We start from the raw sequence: 22,699 nt of genomic DNA, 5'->3' as shown, positions 1-22,699 counted from the left end.
ACATTTAGACACTCGTTGTAGTCTTTGGAACAGTAACCCACAGCTGCGACTCTTCCCAGTTCATCCAGTTCAGCCCTGCTTTCCCACACAGGAACTGAATGATCAGTGCCGTGCTGAGAATCTCTGAGGGCCGAGGGCCTCAGAAAAAAAAAAAAAGAAGGAGAAACTCTTCTCCTGTGAAAGGGTGAAGGACTTCTTTCAGTTATTTTATTTTGATTCGCTGGAAGGGTTCTTCATCAGACTAAAGCTCCCTGGTCTGAAACGTAAAGCCGACCCATAAGTACATTCTTTCTAGTGGTCAATAGGGTGTGACTGCTCCAGTTGTAAAAACTACAAGATCTGTGATCTCAGTAAACACTTGCCTGATGAGTTTACGACCTCAAACGCTAGTTTCAAGCCTATGAATTGAACATGATGTTCATTTTGTAAATTATGGTTCTCCTTAGCATCCAGAAAGATACCCTTAACAGAGTATGACTAAGACTGTACTGTATGATCATGTAGTTTCAGAGCCACCCTGCATTTCAGAGAGCTAAAATGATGGTGACAATAAAGACGCAGCTCAATTCTTCAAAAACCAGACTCTGCTAACCAGAGGGAGATGTCACGGATACCTTCTCTTCTATACAGTCTACGCCAGAAATGAAGCACTTCGGTCATTCTCGACTGAGTTTCAGAGCACTTTTGTTTATCACTGCTGTACTTTGTCCAATGACAAGGGTACTTGTGCAAAACAGCGAACTGGTCTTAAAGGCATTTTTGGCACACACAAATACTCCTTTGATGTGACATTAAGGCAACAATAGTGCCAGTTCATGAAGGCTATAAAGAAAGGGTGCTTTCATCACCTTCTGCCACTGGTATAAATGTACAAATCTGGTGAGAACCTCCCCCATCAGCATAGCAAGCATTCCAGTGTCAGCAGCCCTCAGTCTGAATGACTTTAAGCAAGGCGGGCTCCATGGGTCACAGGCATCACTTACCTACATGCAGGAAAACATCTCTGTGAAAACATGGATGGAGAGAAGTTTTTTTTTTCCTCCATAAAAACATGTGAGAGATGTATGTGTGTGCATATGTATATTTTTGTGAATTTGCACCCTCTGGCTTTTGTGCACAAGTGTGAGTTTGTGTGTTTGTGTTTGCAGAGGTCATGTATACAGAAGAGTTCAATCAGGTGCCACACACAGACCTACAAGTGCAGATTCAACGGGAATAACTCAGACCTCCCACGTCTTTCTGCGTCTGAGTCAACCTGTCATCATGCATCTTCCTCACACCCCACCACCCCCTCTCTCAACTCCTATTTCACCTTAATTTGTGTATTCTTCACCGCGGCCAAATCTTTTATTAGAGGCTATTCTTCTTCTAACCGTAACATCTAAAACCTACGTGGAGCAGTGTAGCGAGGCCAGCTGGTAAGGCTCAGGCAGGAGTTTTCGACAAAGCGATGAAGGAGAAGAGGCCGAGGAATAAACTAGTCCCTCAAGGGAGATATAAACATTTACCTTTCCATAAGGGGATGGCCGTAGCATTGCAAGCAGTTGGAAAAGAGGCACAGAGAAAGAAAAAAGGTGAAAGTAAAAGGAAGCAAGATAGATAGAAATGGAAGTGTGTGACTCATCAGTGGCCCTTAAAGCAGTTTATTCAAACAACAGCAGCTGACCTGGACACTTCTTTTCTAAAATCCTTTTAACAACAAGCAGAGCAGATCATGTAAATATGACTGTAACCACCATCAGGTATTAAACTGCAGTGACCAGAATGCATTCTGTGTTTAATGAGTAGTTTTAACATTTAACCCTGACTTACCCCCAAAAATCTAAGCAGTATGCTTTGCTGCGTCTGTTATTTTTTTATTGGGCTAACTTTTATATTTTTTTATTTTTTTATTTTAAATCCACCTAACGTCACTTTGTATGGAGCAAAGAGCCACATAGTCTGCAGTCCCAACGAGCTGTTGGTAACACCACATTTAAATGTATTTATAGATCAATAATTAGTGGCTGATTTGCAGGCCAGGCTGTAATTATTTGGACTGTTACACTCGTCTTTGTTCTTTAAGCTCCGCACTTCAGCATTCAATTTGACATTTAAGAAATACACACTAATAAAGTCCTTAGTCTCATCTGCTTTCATGGGGATATTGCACATGGAGAGGGGAAAACAGCATACAGGCGCTGTCCCACGCCTACGTCCTCCCATAACAGCGTAAACACAAGGTTGTAACCAACTGAATGAATCTTTCCTCATTTTAGGTCGACAAAGGTTAATTCAAAACTTTTCTTTGACTTTCCAGATGCGCCACGTTGCACAATGTAGCCAACTTTATGTAAATGAGGAGCGTGCTATTCGACACCCCCCTCGCTCAAAATGCAACGCGACACCACAAGAATGCATTGCATGACTGCTCACACAGGCTGTGAATTCTAAGTGTGGAAATGATGGCCCCTGTGGACATGTACCTTCACAGGAAAGAGGTTGCATGCAGCTCAGTTATTGCAATAACTATATAAAAAAGGACAGTAAGTGGTGATGTCAGGCAATAAAAGGTGATGGATAACATTCATTAGATAAGAAAGAAATGCCAGTGAACAAACCTCAGAATGTGCCTCTATGGTCCTTGGAGAATGCTCTTGTAAGGAGCTAACATCAGAGACTAAGGCTTGCAGTATTTCTGTGTGGATAGATTTGGACTGCATGAAAAGAAATGTCCTCTGCATTTTTTAACCACAAAGTAAGCTCATACATTTGATTCATATTTTACTTGCAAAAACTGAAAATCTATGCAGAGGTGGGAAACCAGGCAAGGTTTGAAGTCTTTCATCATAACCATGTCTGCCTTTAGACCTGGTTGGATGAAACAAACGAGTCTAAAGCGGTTTGCTTTGAGTATTACTTGCATATATTTCCTCCCCAAGTGTTTCTTTTCCCACTCATATGGAAAACAATTTAATAAAACATTTAATCACTTTAACAAAAGTCTTAGAAAAGTTGATATGAACACAGATACTTTCATGTAATTTTGTTGTATGCGATTGGGATGCATCTGCTTTATGAATGGAGTCAAGCTCAGCTGCATATGTATTAGATCACTTGATCTCAGTGCCCTTTTATTTGGTTTTAGTTTTTCTTATAAGCTATTGTAGCCACTTCAGTTGACCATGCATCACTGATGACTTTGAATATTCATTTTCATCACTCTCTTTGGTACACACCGTAAAAACTATAAGAAAATAAAACAAAAACTTTACAGCACACTTCCCTCTGTCTTTTTCAAAATCTCTCATGTTTGCATGCGACAACAAAAAAATCCCAAATATGCTGAAAGGGGCCGGTGCCTCTATAATGCTTTTCTATTTCAACTGAGCAAGCGTTTTGTTTTTCAAAGCACTTTTTACAGACCTCATTCCCTACTAGCGCTTTTTTCTATACTTAACCATCTTGTCTAGTATTTCCAAACACACTTGTACAGATGCATTTAGTCACTTAAGGTTCAGTAGCTTGAAGATACTTCAACATGCAGACTGGAGTGACCGGAGATCGATCCACTACTTTTCCATTTGGTAGACAACCTGCTCTACCTCTTAAAGCCGTCACTCAAAATAGGTGTTACTGTCCAAATAAAGGTATATAGGCAGCATCGCATGCAGTATAAACAAGTTAAGGAGACACAAATCCCTTTGGGGTTGTGTCAGGAAGGACATCTAGCATAAAAATCTGCCAAATAAGGAAGCAGCTGAAAGCAGCTTTTACACAGAATGTAAACAAATAAAGGCTGCACCTGTGCACCTGGACCACATGCAAATTAAGGTTGTTTTGGGACTGTATGTGTTTCCTCTGCATCTGTTCTAGTTCTCACCACAATGTCGTGCTCTCGACTAAACTTCGGTCATATGACCAGTTACAATCTACATGAACCAAACGTTACATAAAGGCCACATTTTCCCTCTTCTTTTATACAGTTTTGATCATTTTTTAATAACTGAACTGTGTAAAATGTTTCTGGAACAGTTACGACTGCTTTTGCCTGCCTATAGGTATCTCACATCTGCAAGCCACTTTGCAACCCACCTCTACCCAACTCTTCTTCATGCTGTGTCTGACACATAGTATAAAAGACTGAAGTAGCTGTGAAGCTGTGATGTCACCAATTGGTTTATCTCTACTTCATCTGTTCTGAAGTAGAGATGAGCATTCAAGCCATCGCCCTCTGCAACTGGATATGATGAAAGAGAAGGTGAGCTGACTATGAGACCACAGTTTCAAAAGATCAAGGTTACAGCTGTGCTGTCCCCATAGACTCCTATAGAAAGGGAAGTATTTTTGCAACCTCAGGTATCGCCCTTAAATCCAGCTTTAAGGCACTTCTGCATTGGCTTCGGAAGCTACAGTATGCCCCAGGTGTCGCTGCTGCTCTCCTGGGTCACAGAATCGAATCAGGCTGCCAAATACAAAATTATAGGACAGAAGATAGGATTGAGCTTCTAAAGACTGTTGTTAATGTATAGCTTTTTCTTTTGTTTCATGTTTTTTCTCCACATCATATAAATATAAATTGGAAATATAAAGTCAAGATTTCACTTAAGATCTTTTTTAGCCGTGCATACACAAAGCCCGAATTAATCAACAAAACATAAATGACTCAAGCTGTTACAGCAGATATTTAACTTTTAGTAATAAAAAGAAGCAATTTGTTCAGTTCTTTGCTTGCAAGATAGAAATATTGAAATGGATTTTTCTTTACAGAGCACAACGTGATTACAGTCTGTTTACCAGCTGCTAATGGAAGAGGACTGGGAGGCTGTAATGCCTGTGTCACTACATAAACACTCAGTGGCACTTTGATGGTGCTCCTTTATTGCAGATTGCATTCATAAACAACAGGGGGAAAAAAAAGCTGAACAATCTGCACCCTCGCTCTGCTTATGTGTGTGTGTGATTCAGAACTCCTGTGGAAAAACTGTGTGTGATATATACATCAAAATGAAATCTCATTCCTCTCTGTGTGTGACAGTCGAATCATAAGGCCATGAGAAACATTAGGATGCTGTGTGTTGTGCTGGCAGCCCCACTGACCCTAATTTATAATGACTCCATTGTCTTGGGGAACACAGACGTATATCAGGCATAAATGAAGTAGGACAGGCACTTTAGCTGGGGAGATGAGGTGATTATAGCTCATGGATTAGTCTGCCTGGGTGAGGTGGATCATCAGCCCCGGGGTGTGCGCACACACATACACACATGCATGCACATGCACAAAAGTAGAATACGCTCAAACACGCACACACACAAATCACTTGACCAGCCGGTTTGCGTATGCACACTGATGAGTTTGCAAGACGCACACATGCATGCACACTTGTGCACACACAATGACCTCACAAGAAAGCCAAACCAAACACAGCGTACGGTGGATTTACTGTAAACAAAGCCAACGGGAACATGAGCACAGCGTTGCCGAGTTCGGGTTCAGCTTGCTCCCTAGCCTTCTTAGGATGTGTGGTGCACAGCAGGCGTGTGTCACGGTCGTTTCACAAGATTTTTTTCCCATGACTTTATGTATTTGCATGTGGTTCTTTGCCAGTTACAGGAACAGAGAGCTGTTTCATAATGGCAGTACAAGTGTAGTCAGACTTAATTCCGTATTTTAAGGGACGGTTGGCAACCCTAGCCACCGGGGCCTCTGATCACCACCAGTAGGCAACAGGTGAAGTGTCTTGCCCAAGGACACAACACTGGAATTACTCCTTGGAAAGCTCTTCTTTACTGCTGTGCTGTGAACATGAACCTTCTTTATACCAAAAACTTTGTGGTTGAAAATAAACCTGTTGCTGAAGTGCACTTCCTCCCATGTCCACTTGAGGCTCTCTTCAAAACTGAGTTAATTCCCACAGACTACCATGTGGGCAGCTGTGGCTACAACTGTAGCTTGCCTCCACCAGTGTGTGAATGTGTGTGTGAATGGGTGGATGACTGGGTGTGTAAAGCGCTATGGGGTCCCTAGGGGGGACTAGTAAAAAGCACTATACATATACAGGCCATTTACCATTTAAAATTACTTTACAGCAGAAATAAACATCATTACAGACTTTTACCCAAACAGTTTTGATCTTGGGTTGCTGCACACTACTTAATAGGCTAATTCAGGTCACTAGCTTGACACTTCCACTGGTATTTGAAGCCTTTTTAATTATTTATCTGACACACTGTTTATAAGGTTGGGGAAACCTGCAGTCAGCTGAGACTGAAGAAGTCACTTGGATGAGTGACGAAACGTTTCTCCCACAGAAAACGCTACGTCCAGATCAACAGAATCAACCTTTTGGGATTTACTTACCTGGATGATTGAGTATGCATCAAGACATATTTATCTGACAGATAATACAGGTTAGGATCATCCAAGAAGTTTGGATTCCATTGTTTTGGTGAGTGAAATTCAAGTTAGTTGTAGGTAATGCAGCCATATGGGTTCAACTTGCTTACCAACTTAGCTATAACTAGACCATATCTTAGAGCTCTGAAACACAAAAATGATAAACAGTCAACTGAAAAAGAGTTTTCACCGGACTCTCTGCAGTCCTGTGAAGAACTAAGTCCAGCCTTACCGCTTCCATGGGAATTAAGAAGGTAAATAGCAGCCAGGTTCTGATAATCAAATGAACCTGATTAAGTGATCATCCGGAACCTGACAAAACTTCTTTAAAAGCAGGAGTTTTGGGGTGTTGTGGGGATGTGGTAACACAATGCATATATGGTTTTTCCAAATTCACCCAGCAATGTTCAGAGAAACTTCAGAAAACCTAAGCGGTGTTTCTACAAGCTCTTGAGTCATGGGCTGTACTTACTTAGAGTCAAACTTTCTCTTTTACATGACTGTAGTAGCCCACAAAACAATAGAAGATCTAATGGTACTGACATCAATCTTTTCTATAGTCTGTGGTTTATACTTACTGTTTGTAAGAACATACTGTGGAGCACCCAGGTGTCAGGTTCAGTGCAGAGCAGCATTTTCTTTCATGCTGGAAGATACTGATGACAGGAGCTCTATAAGTGAAGATGTTCCCAAAGCTAGCGATGAGGATGAAATGGTTTATTTGCCATTTCTCAGAAAACTGATGAACGCCCACCTACCCAGCATCAAATGACAGAGACAGATACCAGCTAACATCTGAACATGCAACAGGCACTCTTGGAGAACACTGCACATAAAAGACTCAGTGGATAAAAACATATTGAAACCATCTTTCTCTGAGGCAGCTGTGTGAACCACTTAACCACTCAGCTGCGGAGTCCCACTCAGAAAAACATTTGATTTGATTTACTGTATAAGGCATTTGATGTGATAATTTGATGTGATATCTACCCTATGCCCTTTCACTTTCACATCATTTCAAGCTGCTCTCACCCCAAAGCTTGCCTCCTGGTAAAATAAGAAAAGAGTGGGGGTGGTGGGTATCTCATCATGTGGAGGGAAAAAAAGTATTTTCTTCTCATTCATTTAACTGTTGCTTTTATTGAAGCAATTTCACATTGTGCTCTGAGTAGTTTTTAAAAACTGAGCTAAACTTTGAAGGAGGCGAGATGGAGTTCAGCCGGCCTTTTTCAGCTGGAATAAATCAAGCTGTTAGTGAACAGAAGCCACAGTGTGAAGAGCGACTGTTTAGTGTCTTAGTGCAGTTTACAATCCTCTTGCTGAGCCCAGTGGCACTCAGACGAGCTTCCTCGGTGGTACTGTTGTTATAAGGAGGATTAGTTCAACCACCAGGCTGAGCTCTATCTGCGTCTGCCTCGGTGCGGCAAGAAAATCTCACCTGATGACATTTATGTAGCCTAAACACCCCGAAACACACAATTTACTTTAATTAGTTAATTTAATCTCGTCTCTCATGAGCACAGTGTTGCAATCTTCCTTAAAAAAAACTGACCCTCCGTGGATCCTCGTGATCTGTGGAGCTTTTCCTGTGACCACCACTACGTGGCGCACTGAGTCATAAACTCAAACCAGCACACATGGCAGGGTGCACATGCACAGCACTGGAAGCTATGAAACAAAGGTCTTATAATGCCTGTGTGTGGCCATGGAAAAAAAAAGAAAGAGAATAAAAAATAAACCCGGTTTCCATTTGTTCAGACAATAAAATATTTGGCTATTTAGAGAAAATGGAAATGTTGTTTTTTCTCTCCAAGAAAACAAGAGAAAACTCTGCCAGCAGAGCGCTTGAGATCGTTTTACAGGTTTGAGAATGGCAGCTTCCCAAGTGAAAACAGTGCTTTCGGGGGAAAAAAACAGAAAATGAAATTAAAAAGCTTGTTTTCAGGCCACCAGAAGAGCTCTTTATTGACATAATTATGTCAGTAAATCCATTAAACGACTGTTTGAAACGCAATCTGCACGCTGGTGTCACATTTGAATAAAACTTTTCAAGTAGAAAATGAAACTTGGACACTAGGAGAATGGCTGCTTAGTGAAAATGAAGCTGAACCAGTGAAAGTGGCTGGTTGCGCAGCGATCTGAGGTCTGTCTGCGGGCCCGTGGGAAGCCCGCACACACCAGCCACCCTCCCTCAAACCCTCTCACCCCCTCGAGTTGGAGAAGATGTGTTGTTTTTGAAAGCGAAACGCACCTCGTTCAAAAATCCAAAGCCGATGGGAGAGCGCGCACCCGTGAAACTGTACACTGCAAGAAATATCTGCAACAACAAACACCGCTGCAGCGGCTCGGCTTCAAAACCCCACCGTGAAGAACTTGATTATGACCCCCACCTCCCCCGTGCACGAGCACGACAAATAATATGGTGAATTTGTGAGGTTGGATCATTTTTTCATTCAAAAAAACGATCTCCTCGGGGGGAAATGGTTTATTTAAAAGTGGGAAAAAGCAAAAATAGCCGATGAATCCAGGTTTTATTTGACTTATTTTCCTGGGAAAAGAGAATCAAGAAGACTGAACAGTCCGAGCTCTAGCCTCTCAACTGTCAAGATTTTTTTCCAGTGTTCCCCGGCTGGCCCGGTAGAAGAGAGAGAGGGAGGGAGGGAGGGAGGGAGAGAGAGAGAGAGGGGGGGGGGGGGTAGAGGAGGAGAAGGGGGGGTTGGTCCGGGAGAGCTTGGCAGCGGGAGCCACACGGCGCTGCTTTTACTTGCTTCGCACCGCTTCTGGCGCGCTCTCGGTTACGTGGCAGAGCGGCTCGTCGGGGGACATTTAACCTGAAGACCGCGCGCGTTTACACGAGAGCTTTGTTATCTCGTGCTGTTGCTCTCGGTCGCTTGGATAGGAGAGATCGGACAGCTGCGGATTCAGCCGGAGCTCAAGCTGCTGCTTTGAGTGGTTGTCGCTGGATCCACGGGGAGCCAGAGGAGAGGTCCCGAGCTGGCGAGAGCGGCGACACGGGGACTGGGTGTCTGCGCTTTTTCTTTTTAAAACCTCTGCGCTACCAGGAACACTTTCCTGCTGCTTCTTTTATTCTAAAAGACACGCACACACACATATATATAATTCTTCTGTACTGCGTAGATTGCGCAGGGCTGCCTCCTGTTTTGAACTGTTTCACTGCGAGTTGGAGAAACTGTTCGCTGCGCGGTGCGGAGTTGAGCCGTGGATGAAACGGTGATTTTGTGGTGTCTCTTGATTTAAAGTAGATCCGATCGAGGAAATGATCTGACTGCTAAAACCCCAAGTTGCTGCTTTAAATGAAGAAGACGGCGTTTAAGCTCCAGATACAGAAGAATAGAGCTCCATCTTTAAGGAAATAAAAGTGGACTGTCATTCACACAGGCACAACCAGCACACATCAGAGCTTTTAAACCTGATTCAAGAAGGACTTTCGGCCAATTTTCAGTTCATCGGAGTTCCACAGCAATTATGCCGCAGGTGGACATGATCCTCTTCCTCATCCTCATCATTGGGATGTGCGTGTACGGCCAGGACCCTGCTTCCAAGGTGGTGTCCGACCGCTATGCCGTCTTCTGGAACAGAACCAACCCCAAGTAAGTAATCCCGCTATCCCACAGGGACGCAGCGACACGGAGCGGGGAGAGGGGGCTCTTTGTGCCCCGCCGGAGCGCCCTGTGCGCTGCCCCGTGTGCTGCCCCGTGTGCAGCAGTGCAAAAGGCTGATTGATTGGTTGAGGTGGTTACACTCTCAGCTCCATTTGTGGCATTACAGGTGCGCGCAACTGAAGGTAATGCACTTTAGGAAGCAAAGCAAAAAACCCAACGTTAAATACTGATAATTTAATGGCTCAGCTGTTATCACACCTGTTTGTGTCCATGATGTAACGTTTGCCTTTTAAGTGCCACCATTTTTAAATCTTCAAACGCAAGCCTGGCAGATTGCTCGCTGCCTCACTCACCTTAATAATTGTTGTCCTTGTTGATGGATTGTTGCATTGATTGAAGATTAATTGCCCCTCATATCTGAGTCTTCTTTGTAATGAACCGTGCACATTTAGCAGCATAAATCTCCCCGTGACAGCTCCTCAACAACAAGGTGTTTTTACACAGGCTGTCATTTACGTGCTGTTATCCATTAATGCTCACTGTTTGCTCCACATGATCAGGCTGGAAATTTGAATGCAGAAGTGTTACAAGTGCTGCTGGGAATGCATTACTGTGCTGCTTTAAAAATAATGCTGAGCCGCTTGCAGTCTGCTGTCATCGATTAGAAATGACAGGATCGTTTTGGTGCCAAATGGAGACTCATCCTGTGAGGGATTGCTGATATTCCCTGTCAGCTTAGGGTTAATGTTATTGATCTATCGCACTATCGCTGATAAATTGTAATCTGATGTGTTTCTTGCTTCCTGTTTGAGAGGTTTCTCCCAGAAACTTTTGCTTGGATCCTGAGGTGACATTTCTCCTCCGAAACTTCCCCTTGCTTGTGCCTGGGCGCCTCCCTCCCTCAGTGACTCAGTGCTTCACTTTTCCACCTTCAGCACCGGAGCACATAGTGATATGATGAGTGTTTGTCACTTTGTTTCAGCTTGAATACTTTCTTTATTAGCAGGCTGCAGTTTCAGAATGAGTCAATAAATAAATATTATATCAACATTTGCTCAGAGGCCAGGAACTGGTTTCTGGGCTTCAACAGTCAAAACACACATCAAGAGCCTTTGTATGTCTTTGTAATGGTCACCCTGAGGGCAAGTGTGTGTTACGGAGGAGTTAAACTGACAGGATGTTAATGATAGAAATGCAAATGCTGCAGCGGTGACATCAAAGGAGGTGATGCAGTTCTTGCTCTGCTGCTAACAGAAAGATATCTGAGTCTGATAACAGCCTTCTGTCACACTTGCTGGCTGCAGGTCCTCTCCTCCCTCCATTTTTGGCATTGAAGCAGTTCCCAGTTCCCAAGTCTAGTTTCTTGGTTGCCATGCTTCCCCCCCCCCCCACCCCCTTATCCAAGTGTCCCCTCCGCCTTGTCCGCCCTCCTCCTGGCCCATGCTGGGGCAGACAATAAGCGGGTACACAGGGGTATTTCAGCAGCGGCCAAGGCACAGCGTGGCGCTCAGTCTTGTGAGAGATCCACACATGCTGAGGTCACACACTTGGTAGTAACCAGGCAAGTTGCGGGTTAAGCAGCACAGAGGGGACCGTTGTCAGGGTCAAAACCAGGGCAGTACCGCTGGCCATGGGGCCCGATGACGGGCCCAGCACGGCACCCTGCCTGGACTTTGTCTCGACAGAATAGGGACTAAATAAATGAGTAACTCTAAATGACTGTCTCCTTTTCTCATTCATGACTTTAATCTAAACCTGACCCTTGCTGTATAATGTAAAAGAGGGCCATGCTAAAAAGCCCAGGGGCCCCTGACCCGCAGCAGAACTTAAGAGTATTCCATACAAGCTGGCGGGTGCTGAATCCCCGCTGTTTAATGTAACCATACTCAGTGTTGGAGTCCTGGGAACCTGCTGCGGTACAGTCCCAACTTCCAGATGAGCTTTCTTACCCCCCTCTTCTCCTGTTTCTGCTGCATATTTGACCAAAGTGAGGAAAAATGGCATCCGGAGCAGCAGTCCATACTCAGCCATTCATGAAATGCCCTACAGGAGCTCTGGAATTGAAATGGGAAGTGAGTCGTGAAAAATGGAAATGCTTTGACATTTTCATGTTTTTTCCATTGTTTCAGAGGAGCTGGAAGGAGCCCTTTTTTGTAATTTCGATAAACGTTGCGTTCGTGTTTGCCTTGCTTTCATCTTGGGGAACAATCTTCCTGCGCTGATGCTCGGTGCTGATTAGGCTCAGATGAGCGGGACTTGGAGCGGCGGTGGAGGGATTTACAGCCCTCAGGATGGCTCAGCCTTGCCTGGAGTTTGAAAAGCTTTCACAGTCAGTGACAGCGAGTCGCTGTGCTTGTATAAGCTACTTAATGAAATTAAAGAGAACTCCAGTATCAGGGAGACTTGTTAAAAAGAAACAGCTCACACATAATTGATATAATGACTTATAGTTATTTTTTTAAATGTTAAATCCCTCAAAAAGAATTAAAAGGACTTCAGATTATTGTCAGCTAAATCTGTCTGGTGTAAAGGCTGGAGGAGACAGAAACAATCTGTCCCATTAGTTTAAGGGGGTGTTAGCCGTGACGCACTTGGCTGCTATGCTGCTTTGGAAAGCAGCTAATTTGGATATAAACTTTAAAAATGCTGGTGTTTTACATAAATCTGCAAAGAGTGTGTGTCTCCTCTTAGGTCAGATATTGTCTGTGTGGTGGCCGTGCCGTTTGAGAAGGTTAATAAGAACTGTGTACTTAATAAATTGTTCATAAAATATGAGTTTATTAAACGAATTATGTGTATCGAAAGATGTGCAGAAAGCAATTTTGCAGACAAACTTTTGTGTTCTCAGGTTGCAAAACATTTTTCTGCTATTCACATTTACAGCCCAACCCTGATGGAAGATTTAGTGAGATTTACAGATGCACTAATATTCATAATAACACACCTCAGGGCGTTTTAGGACCTTGTTTCTGCAAAGTGATCCATTACTATTAGTATATTAGTGCATTAAAGCCAGTAAAACAGGCATATTGTGTCCATTACGTTATCTTTTGGGCCAGTTGAAACTCTCCTATGCTCCTGACACATGATATCATGAGACTATCCGCTTCTCTCAGGGTGTAACGGACCATTCCTGCTGCTCCGTAGAGCGGCGTTTTAGCCAGCTAGCCAGCTGCGAGCATGAAGATCCATTTGAGTGAGTCCACATCGTCAAGTGATGCTGAGCCCCAGCCACTTAAATCTGCGTTGGGATTATTCTGGGGTTCCTTGGACGATTTTCTCCTCTGTAAGAAGTCTCTGGCCCCAAAAAACACCGAGAACTTCTCATTTAGAAGGAGAGAAACATATGATCAAAAATAAAAAAAGTTTTTGAAATGTTGTTGGTGTATTTTCAGGTATTACAGTTAACTGCTGCTGCAATCTGCTTTAAAAAGTTGTACCAAATGTTTAAGAAATAACTTTAAATGTTTAGTTGAGCAGATCTTGGAGTGCCAACAAATATTTGTTAATGTCAAAGTAATAAAGCATTAATAACTTATCTATTACTATTAATTTAACGTCTATCCTACCTTATAAAGTGTTTTCCTGTGAAGGTTTTAATGCTCACAACAGTATGGAGACCACCTTTAGTAATAACTATATGAAGTATGATGTGAAAACTAGCAATAAATCCAGTTGTGGTTTACAGGCCCTCAATAAATTTTATGAGATTATATTATTAAATGTTCACCTAGTGTGATCCATCCTCATAAATGTAACATATGAAGCGTTTATTAAAAAAGTAACAGCAGGGTAAAAACAGCCCAGTCAAGGCAAGAAACCTGGAAAACAAAAACTGCAGCTTTTCCTTGTGGAAACACTCATGTAAGAAAAATGAGCCACAGATGTTCCTTGTCAGCTTAGTCGGCTGTGTCAGTAACCAAATGATGGAATAAAGTGAACGAGTTGGGTATTTAGTGCTGCTCTGACAAGGAGCTATTAGCGAATTCCCCGCTCACCAGCTATTTAGCTGCTTCATTAAAGCCCACCCGGGTCCATATGGCCTGCATGCAGGCGTTGCCTTCGCCCAAGGTGTTTATTTGTTGCTGATAGGTGGGATCAACTGAGAATCAGGGCTGAGTTCCGACCCTAATCTCCCAAGCTGTTTGTGTCTCCGATGCCATGGAAACTGATACCCCTCGTCATCAAAGAACCTCATTGGGTGGGACTAACGACCTGACAGCTGGGCAGAGAGGGATTCCAGCATTCAGGGGGAGCACTGTCACCCCAGGGGTTTCCTTTAATCCTTGATAATGCTCATCCAAAGCTTTCCACAGCAGATGCAACATATTTCTCCATAAGATAGTCAAAGAATCTTTTCAGTGGCCTATTTTCATGTATAAGTGTTCACTTAAAAGACCTCTCTGATGATTGGCCGTTTGCAGTGAAACCCTCCGCGTGCACAGTTCTCCTCATGGCAGAATGACCTCCGATATTTGTTTTTCCTACACCGCTCTCTTTTTAATCTCCACTTAAAGAAACAATACTCCATTTTTCACTTGGTGGCGAGTTGATGTTGTGCTAGTTTCCCAGTGGCATTGTGAGTTGCCCCATTTGCATTGTTCCCAGTGTTTACCCTCGCTTTCCCCTCTCAGCCTTTTCCCGGCTCCCTGCTGCTTGGTTCCGCTTGGATTAAAAACGGACACAAAAAGGCAACCATGTCCAAATATTGACTGGGTCTCAGGACCGTAGTCCTCTCCCAGCGCTGGCACAGAACACCTGAAAGGCCGCTATTGTTCCAATCGTACTCAGCAGCCCATAGCCGGCTTTTTAGCTATGCAGAGACAGAGAGGAGGAGACGGGAGAGGTGGAAGTGAAGAGTGTGTGTGTGCTATCTAAGGTGGGGCAGGGGGTTTCTACGGAGAAACTTACACATAAGAGGCCAGAGGCTACAGCAGGGGAACAGTGTCCAGGCCGCGGCATCCCAGGGTGGGGTCAGAATCAGTGTTTCCACCCTGAGGAAGTATCAGTCTCAAAAGGCATCAAAGAGAGCAGAGCAAATGTGATTTCCTGCACCGGGGGCTTCAGAAACTGTCAATAAACTGAGCACGAGAGGCATCTTATCTGAGGTTTACCTTCCATTTTATTACAGAGTGCAGAAGCATTAAGCCCGCTCACAGCACTTCAGTCTCTCAGTGCATGAAATGAAAGAGCGTCAAATCTCAGATAAGAAATCTCCCATATTCAACTTCTCATATGTCCGTTTCCTACCACTCTGTGTACTTTAATCAGTAGTACCTTACAGAATGTACTTCAGGAAGGCTGAACCTTCGGGTCAATTAAACCGGGAGCTTTATAGTCTCAGTTTTCTGCAAAGAGGGGGAAAGCTTTCCTGCGGAGACCCGTCAATCTACATGCCATCTGTGACTGCCTGGAGAGTGAAGCTGCCTCAATCCTCCCTTTATGCTCTGACTAAAGACTCCCTCATGGTACTGCGTTGGTGCTATGCGGAGTTTTGCATATATACATCTACCTGTTATAGTAGTCTGCTGCCACTTGGGGGCTGTTTCATAAATATGTGGAATGCCTAGAAATATAGACAACTGCAAAAAGGTTTATGGTTTAAGCCAATCTTTCAGCCTGAGCGTGGTCACTGCTAATGGGTGACTAGCTGTTGGCCTTTTGTAGGAACGACCACAAATGTGTCTCCATCGCTTCTGTTGTTGGTTCAACTCCCACAATTCTTACACACTGTCATCAGCGTGGGACCATAAATCAGCCTTAATAAGGGCACGGCCCCAGGCTGCCAGGGAGTGACTGACAGGAAGCAGTGACTAAAGCTTGTGTAGCGGGTTTACTGGTTTACAGCAGTATCTCTTTTGAGGTCCAGCACAGTGAATGCACTGTAGATACAGCAACATATCGATGCATCTCATTTTCCTTCGCCATTTTTGTTTTTCATTGCCAGATTTTCCATCTTTTTTTATTCTAAATAGTTTTAGTTTCATATTCGTGAGAGAGAAAAAAACAGCTGACAGTGCAGCACCACGACACCAAACAGATTGCAAGAGATATCAGCTCACTTTAAGAATTTTCAGGAATCAATGCTGGAGAAAAATCACACTTAGTGGAAAAAATTATCTGTTGACCAAAATTTGAATACAACCTCATTTCGGCAAAGCAGGGGAAAAGGCTGATAGTAGTCTAGATGACTGTGTGTTAAATTACTGCAGTTCTCCGAAAATTTTAAGTAAAATTACTCCAAGAGTCAGAAAAATCTAAAGTAGTGCAAAAAAAAAAAAATCCTAAGAAGTATAATTTCATGGTACACGATTAGATGGATTTATGGGATAAACATTGATATACTGAAAGAATAATAAGCTATGCATAATAAATCAATCATTAAATCTCCAATAGAGCACCTCAGGAAATCTGAAAATGTCTTTGCATGTAAAATAATAATAAAAAATCTCCTTTACATCATCAAAAGACTTTTTAAAGAATAATGCCACTTCTTGGATTTAAAGAAGTGAAAAAAAGTCAGCCAATGAGGTATTAATTTAATTCGAGATACTTGTGAATGTGTGGTAAGAATTTTCTAACGCTTAGTATTTGCAAAAAATACCAAAATGAAAAACATCTGCCGAATACAATAAATTCAACTTGTTTTCAGTACAAATCAACGTTTCAAGTGTTTCGAAAGAAAGAAGAAAAAAGCAACTCAAGAGCATTAAAAGTGTATTTTCACAAAAGTTTAAAAGAAAAACGGCCTTATAGTTTTATAGTACAGTGTGAGTTACTTTTACTACAAATTCTCTCAAATCATTCTTTCTTGAAAAAGATCAAAGTAGTTCAATTAAAATCATAGAGGAAAGAAAAACTACCCAGTTCTTGAATTTTATAAAGCGAAAAAATCTGCCCTTGCAGCATAACTAAAAATTCACACACATGTAAAATGTATGTGAATGTCGATATTATGCTTGGTAATTTGCACGAATGAAGAAAAAAGTCAGTTTGTTGCACTTTTAGGTTTCTTGAAATAGACTAAAAAAGGGTGCTAGAGTCTAGAGTGGCTCTTGACATATAGAAAAATGTGCTTACTGTACATTTGAAAATGTATACTTTGCATCAACATGCGTCAGTTTTGTGAGGAATTCAGTAAAAGTGAGTGCAAGTTGAAAAAAGACAGAAAACGGTAAACATCATCTTTCGGTTTAGGAAAAGTGGAAAGTAGAAAAATGCTTATGCAACAAAACTTGTGTCAAGTTTTAGAAAAAGAAACCCGAATGAGGCAAAATGCCATTAAAAGTTTTTTGATCTAGTGAAAGTAAAGAATGAGCCAGAGCCTTTCACACATTGTCCTGTCAATCATGCAAATCTGCTCAGAATCTAGACCAAGAAAAGGCAGATTACAGGACCAGACTCTAGAAAGCATCAATAAATCATGTCTAGATCGGTACAATTAGATTTTTGTAGCTGATTTTTAAGAGTTGTGATTAAAGATGAACCAGAAATAATGTAAAATGTGAAAAATACCAATTTGTTTCAGGGAACCGGTTGTAATATATGTATATTTTTTTTCTTCAGATTTTTTCCCTTTGTGTTGAAGAAATAAAACTTTAACTGTGACTTAGCAGATCCTCAATAAGATCCATAAGAGTTCAGATCAGATACTGTGAGAGTTTGGCTTCTTGCGTTTGATATGCGTGACAGTCACTGTGTTAGTGGGAGACTCTTCAGGCCTGATCTCACACCGTCTCACTCCACTGCACAGAGCTTCACTTTTCTGCCGTTTTAATCTTAGCGGGCCTTTTTTGTGTGTATGTGTGTGTGTGTGCTCTTTAAATGTGAGTGGTGAAATGGCATCCCCTGTGTCTTTGTAGGCACCGGTGAGGGTATTAGCAAAGAGGCTCTAAGGGGCTTAAGAGGTCAGCCTCCCCTTTGTGTGGAGACACAAAACACTTCCTGTGAGACCCTTCACCCCTCTCTGTTCTTCCCTCAGAAAGCCAGGCCCTGCCTGACCATTCACATTAATCAGTCTTAACTCCTAATGACTGCAGTAAAGCTTCAAAAAAGTGCCTCCAAAAAAGTCCTAAGAGCCACTAAGCTGCTAACAGACTGGGCACGGCTGCCGCTGTTTGCAGGGCATCACTTAATATCAAAGATGGCAGGGTGGTTGCCCAGCCATCCTGGCGTCCCTTTCCGGACTCCAAAAACTGTCGAGACGTGCGTGCCGATTGTTTCTTAAATTGTGTGCCACCGTTCACACTAAAATCATCAGTTTTGGAGGAAAATGTGTGGGTACTGTGTGAATTATTGAGCCAGATTACCTCATGCAAACCCAGTGCCAGTCAACTTTAATCCATTTTTCTTGATTGTAATGCGTTTTTTGGCCTCACTCTATGTTGTTTCTTACCAGAAAGTAAGAAGAAGAAAAGTGCTGGAAACAAAAGTTCAAATGAAGTTGCTTAACTGGGACTTTTCAGGAGTTACGACCGATAAAATGACTTGACAACAGTGATAAATTTTTGCTTTAATGAAGTTACAGGTGTATTTTACTAAGTAAATGAATCAGGTGGAAAAGTTTTCTTTGACATGTTTGGATTATTTAAAAGTGAATTAGTCTCCTTGAGCTTTTTTTTTTGTTTTAGACTGATGAGGATAAAGGTTTGATTTTTTTCTGACGCAGCAAAGAAAAAGGTTTTGCTGTCTCCTCTGGTTTAAGACAAATGGATGTAATGAGAAAATTGGCACTTCGGTGGATTCAAATCATACACAATTACATCTGAAACCTAAACTGGCTTCAGATATATGCTTGATGAAAAGCAAATGTGATCATTTTGACAGCAGGGGCCAAACCTCCAAGTCAGTGTTTCTGGAACTAAATTTGGGTCAGTGCGGCTTTTGGAGGGAGGCCTGAAACGAAAAGTATGCGTACCTCCTCAATGGGACGATATTTCCTGATTTTAAACGGCTGCTGACTTTGGGTTTTCTGTGTATCTTGGAAGAAATTAGACAAAGCTGATGTGTGAGCGTGTCACTGTTCCAGTCAGTTTGTTGAATCATGTGTGATTCACAGAGCGATGAAGCTCTCAGAGCTTCACGTACCATAGGCATATTTTTTTTTGTTGGTTTTAGCCACAAAGACAAACCAAAATATCCCTGATGAACCAAAAGCTTTTGTGGGAGACTCTGCTGCTGCCTAATTGCTTTTGTTTCTCGGGTTCAAATGTCTCGTGTAATCGTTTTGGTATGGGGGTTTATCTGATGCTGGTTAAGAGCTGTGATTTTTTCATACCACAACAGAGAAGGCTTTTTAGCTGTTTGGCCATTTTCAGACTCCTGCGGTGAAAAATATTGACTGTTATTTATCTGCATGTGTTGTTTAGTGAACTTGGTGTGGCTTTGCGGGACCTTTCGTGGGGCTCGCCGGCCTGTTGAAACTCAAAAGTGTTTCCTCCTGTTGGATTTCAGCAGACTTGGTGCTTTGGGACCCATGAAATATTAAAAAAGCTGTTTGTGATCTCACGATAGAGCCTGGACAAACCTTCACACGCAAACCAGGAGAAATCCAGGTCAGGACCGCCATGACTTTAGCACAAGGGTCGACACGATGTTGGCCTTTTTAAAAAAAAATATTATTTCTCACAAATCCTTTCCTGGCCTCTGTTGCTTTGGTGATGAATGACTGTGATTAAATTGTTTTTGGTATTTTATCACTGTACAGCTCGAACTTCAGGGCCATTAATTGAAATCTCAGACTGCCAAGATCTGTACACTTTCCATAGACGTGGCTGACTGACTTCCCCTCCTCTTCGCCTTTTTCTCTGCGGTGTGTGGCGGAGCGGTGCAGCACAGGCAGCCATTTTCCAAATTCGACTCCATTTTGTTTCAGGGGAAAAAAAGTAGGTTACGAATCCCGGGCTATCACACGAGCAGTTTCTGATGTTTTCTCATTCCATGCTACTGATCCTGGCGTATTTTACGCCTCCTACCGAGTCCTTAAAGTCAGGTTTTCTTCAATCGAGCGCAAAGAATCTTTTAAAATATTCCTTGTTTTTTTTCCCCGAGAATCTTTTAAACGATTCCTTTTTTTCAAGAATATTTTAAAAGTTTCGTTTTGACGTCTGGTGAAAATGAGATTTTTTTCTGCGTTGCCAAAATTAATTTTCACTTCTCTGAAGATAATTCAGGTTTTTTGGACTCTGTTATGGAGGGAAATTATTTGACAAATAGAATTTTTGTATTACTGGAGATAAAAATGTTTATTGTACGTCTGGAGCTTAAACTTTAACAGAAAATAGATAAAGGCTAAAAGCAGCACAGTAACTATCAAAATTAGCATGAAACACTAAACGAGACAACTGCAACTTTTCCCACCCTTAAAAAGAGTCAAAAAGACTCGACATGTGCACTGAAATGAAACCAGATTAAACAAATCTTGGAAAATGACGTGATTTTTGATTTCTTGAGGCTTTTTCGAGCACTCCAGCCTCAAATGAATCAAAATTCAAGTCCAGTTAGAAAGAAGCTAGTTCAACAATGAGGGCAGGAAAAGTTTAGCATCTTAAAATTCTGCTTTTTCACCTTGTTGTTCATGCTGCTTCTGATTGACCCACTAACACAATGCTGAGCATACACGGTGCGTTTGATTTTTGCACGAACCCTTCGGTGTGCGCCGCCACAGCTGCCCTTACATGAGCTGGTACCTTGGCTCATATCACTGGTCGCAGCAATGGCAGCAGCACAGTGGGAACACGCGGGCAGACGCTGCGAGCGCTCGCGCTGATGATCCCCTTTTATGTCTTGGCTCCATCAAGGCTCTGAGTTATTCTAGTGCATAATTGATGGAGGAGTTAGAATAGCAGAAGTAATGCGATGAGAGGGTGCAGCCAAGCGGAGCGAAGGATCGCGTGCGTGGGGCTGCAAACATTGCAGGGGACGAGAGGAGGGCATCTGGCGTAACAGGTCCCAGCGCTGAGTCGACACAGCCTATGTCACCGTCTCAGCCAATCGCTGCTCTCCTCTTCCCTGCCAATGAGACTTCTCCGCCAGAGCGGAGTACTACGTTCTCATGAATCACACAAGAAGCTGTTATCAGCTGTTATTACCCCTCTTATGCACTGGTTTTAATCTTCAACTTGACGATGTTTAGCTAAGATAAATTTAGTGGTAGTTCTACTCTGATTGGTTTGGAATGCAGTAAATAACTTTGGGGTATTTTTGGCCCCAGAAGGCTTTCTTTGTCCCCGTAGTGCATTTCTTTAGGTCGACTGCGGGATCAGCAGGGGCAGGGTGGATATCACACCTAGACGAGCACCTACAAAGAAAAACTAATGGCCCAACAAGCCCGCATTGTCTGTTTAACAAAAGGGACAAGGTCACAGATAACCTGCCACATCCGACATCAAAGACTCTGAGGAAAGGCTTAAAGAACAGGCGAGGAGACGGCTAAAGTTTCACTGCGGTTTAACGTCAAATAGTTATTAGACCAACAGGAAAGTAAAGGGATAAATAAACTGAATATTAAAAACACTCACAAAAAGTTTTCTTTAATTTCTTGGAGAAAGAAGTTACGTTCAGACTTAAATAAAAGCTACAAATATTCAATTTACAAAGGTAGTCATGAGTTAATACTTGATTTAATCCAGCTCATAAATCACTCTAATTTACCCTTGCATACATGAAAATGTAGCTGTTTTTGATGAGGGTTTTTTAAAGTTTCAGGGAATTGGAATGATGGAATGAACAGATTAAGTCAAGAAAATTCCCCAACGTTAAAAATACTTAAACATTAATCACTGCTTTTGCTGAAAAATTACTGCTTTAAAAAGAAAATATAGGATTAGAGTGAACTAAGTGGAAAATATGTTGATTATTGCAGTTTAATAAGCACAGCCAAACCACCGATTTTCTATAAAACCTTTCATGGAACTAGTTTCTCTTACTCAGACCATATGATTCCTACATATACTGAGTTTGTTGTGTTTGAATTAGTCTCTTATGCAGTGTTTTAAAGTGCAAAATCGCTCACAGCTAATGGGAATTTATTGCAGCTTCACAGGCATAGAAAGTGTTTTTTTTAATTATCCAGCAGGCAGCGTAATAAAAACAGTAAGTTGTGCAGAGTTTTTGCGTGTGGCTCTGCAGACAGTAGCCGGTGGCTGAAGTCGGCTCTGAAACACAGACCTGTCCAGCGGAGCACTTAGAGGCCACTGGACCGGGAGTGTGCCTATTAAGATCATAAAATCTCGCTCATAAAGATGTTTTATTTGTTTCCTGAATGTGCCGTTTGCTTAGGTTTCCATCAGAAGTCTTTATGGCTCAGTACTCATATTTCTGTCTCTGGACGGAGGTGACTATTAAGTTTTAGTGCACTTCTGTAAGTTTCAAAAGCCTGGTCACCAAAAGTTCACTAATTATTTTTTCTTTGCATCAACGTACTAAAAAAACCCCAAAAAATACAACTCGATGCTGTGGAATAAAAATCACAGAAAGGTGTCATTTTTTTTCTTTTTTTATGTCAGGGGTTATATATTTGTTACAGGGAAGAGAAGTTAAAAAAATATTTTTCGTTAAATGTATAGTTTAGGAGCTGAATCAGCAACTTTAAGTAAATGTACAAAACTATATTAATAACTGTACTTGCATCTACAATAAATATGATCATATGTCTTCATATGTCTTTTACATAGTCAAACAAAAAACAGTTATACAT

At 42.1% G+C, this 22,699-nt stretch overlaps 1 protein-coding gene across 1 annotated transcript in view; it reads left to right on the top strand.

Moving 5' to 3' along the window:
• Positions 1-9,233: 9,233 nt before the first annotated feature.
• LOC146628660 (ephrin-A5-like) overlaps positions 9,234-22,699 on the top strand; it is an 80,732-nt gene continuing 67,266 nt past the window's right edge. Inside the window, exon 1 of the mRNA XM_085357987.1 lies at positions 9,234-9,990. Coding sequence (XP_085214113.1) covers positions 9,866-9,990 — 125 coding nt within the window. The 5' untranslated portion in view covers positions 9,234-9,865. The remainder of the gene's footprint in view (positions 9,991-22,699) is intronic.

Source organism: Diplotaxodon limnothrissa, linkage group LG7, assembly GCF_057381915.1.
Source record: "Diplotaxodon limnothrissa isolate DT_005_m linkage group LG7, D_limnothrissa_male_GT1.1, whole genome shotgun sequence".
NCBI classification, from domain to species: domain Eukaryota; kingdom Metazoa; phylum Chordata; class Actinopteri; order Cichliformes; family Cichlidae; genus Diplotaxodon; species Diplotaxodon limnothrissa.
The sequence above is the reverse complement of the archived record's forward strand: the minus strand, read 5'-3'. Positions and strand labels throughout refer to the sequence as shown.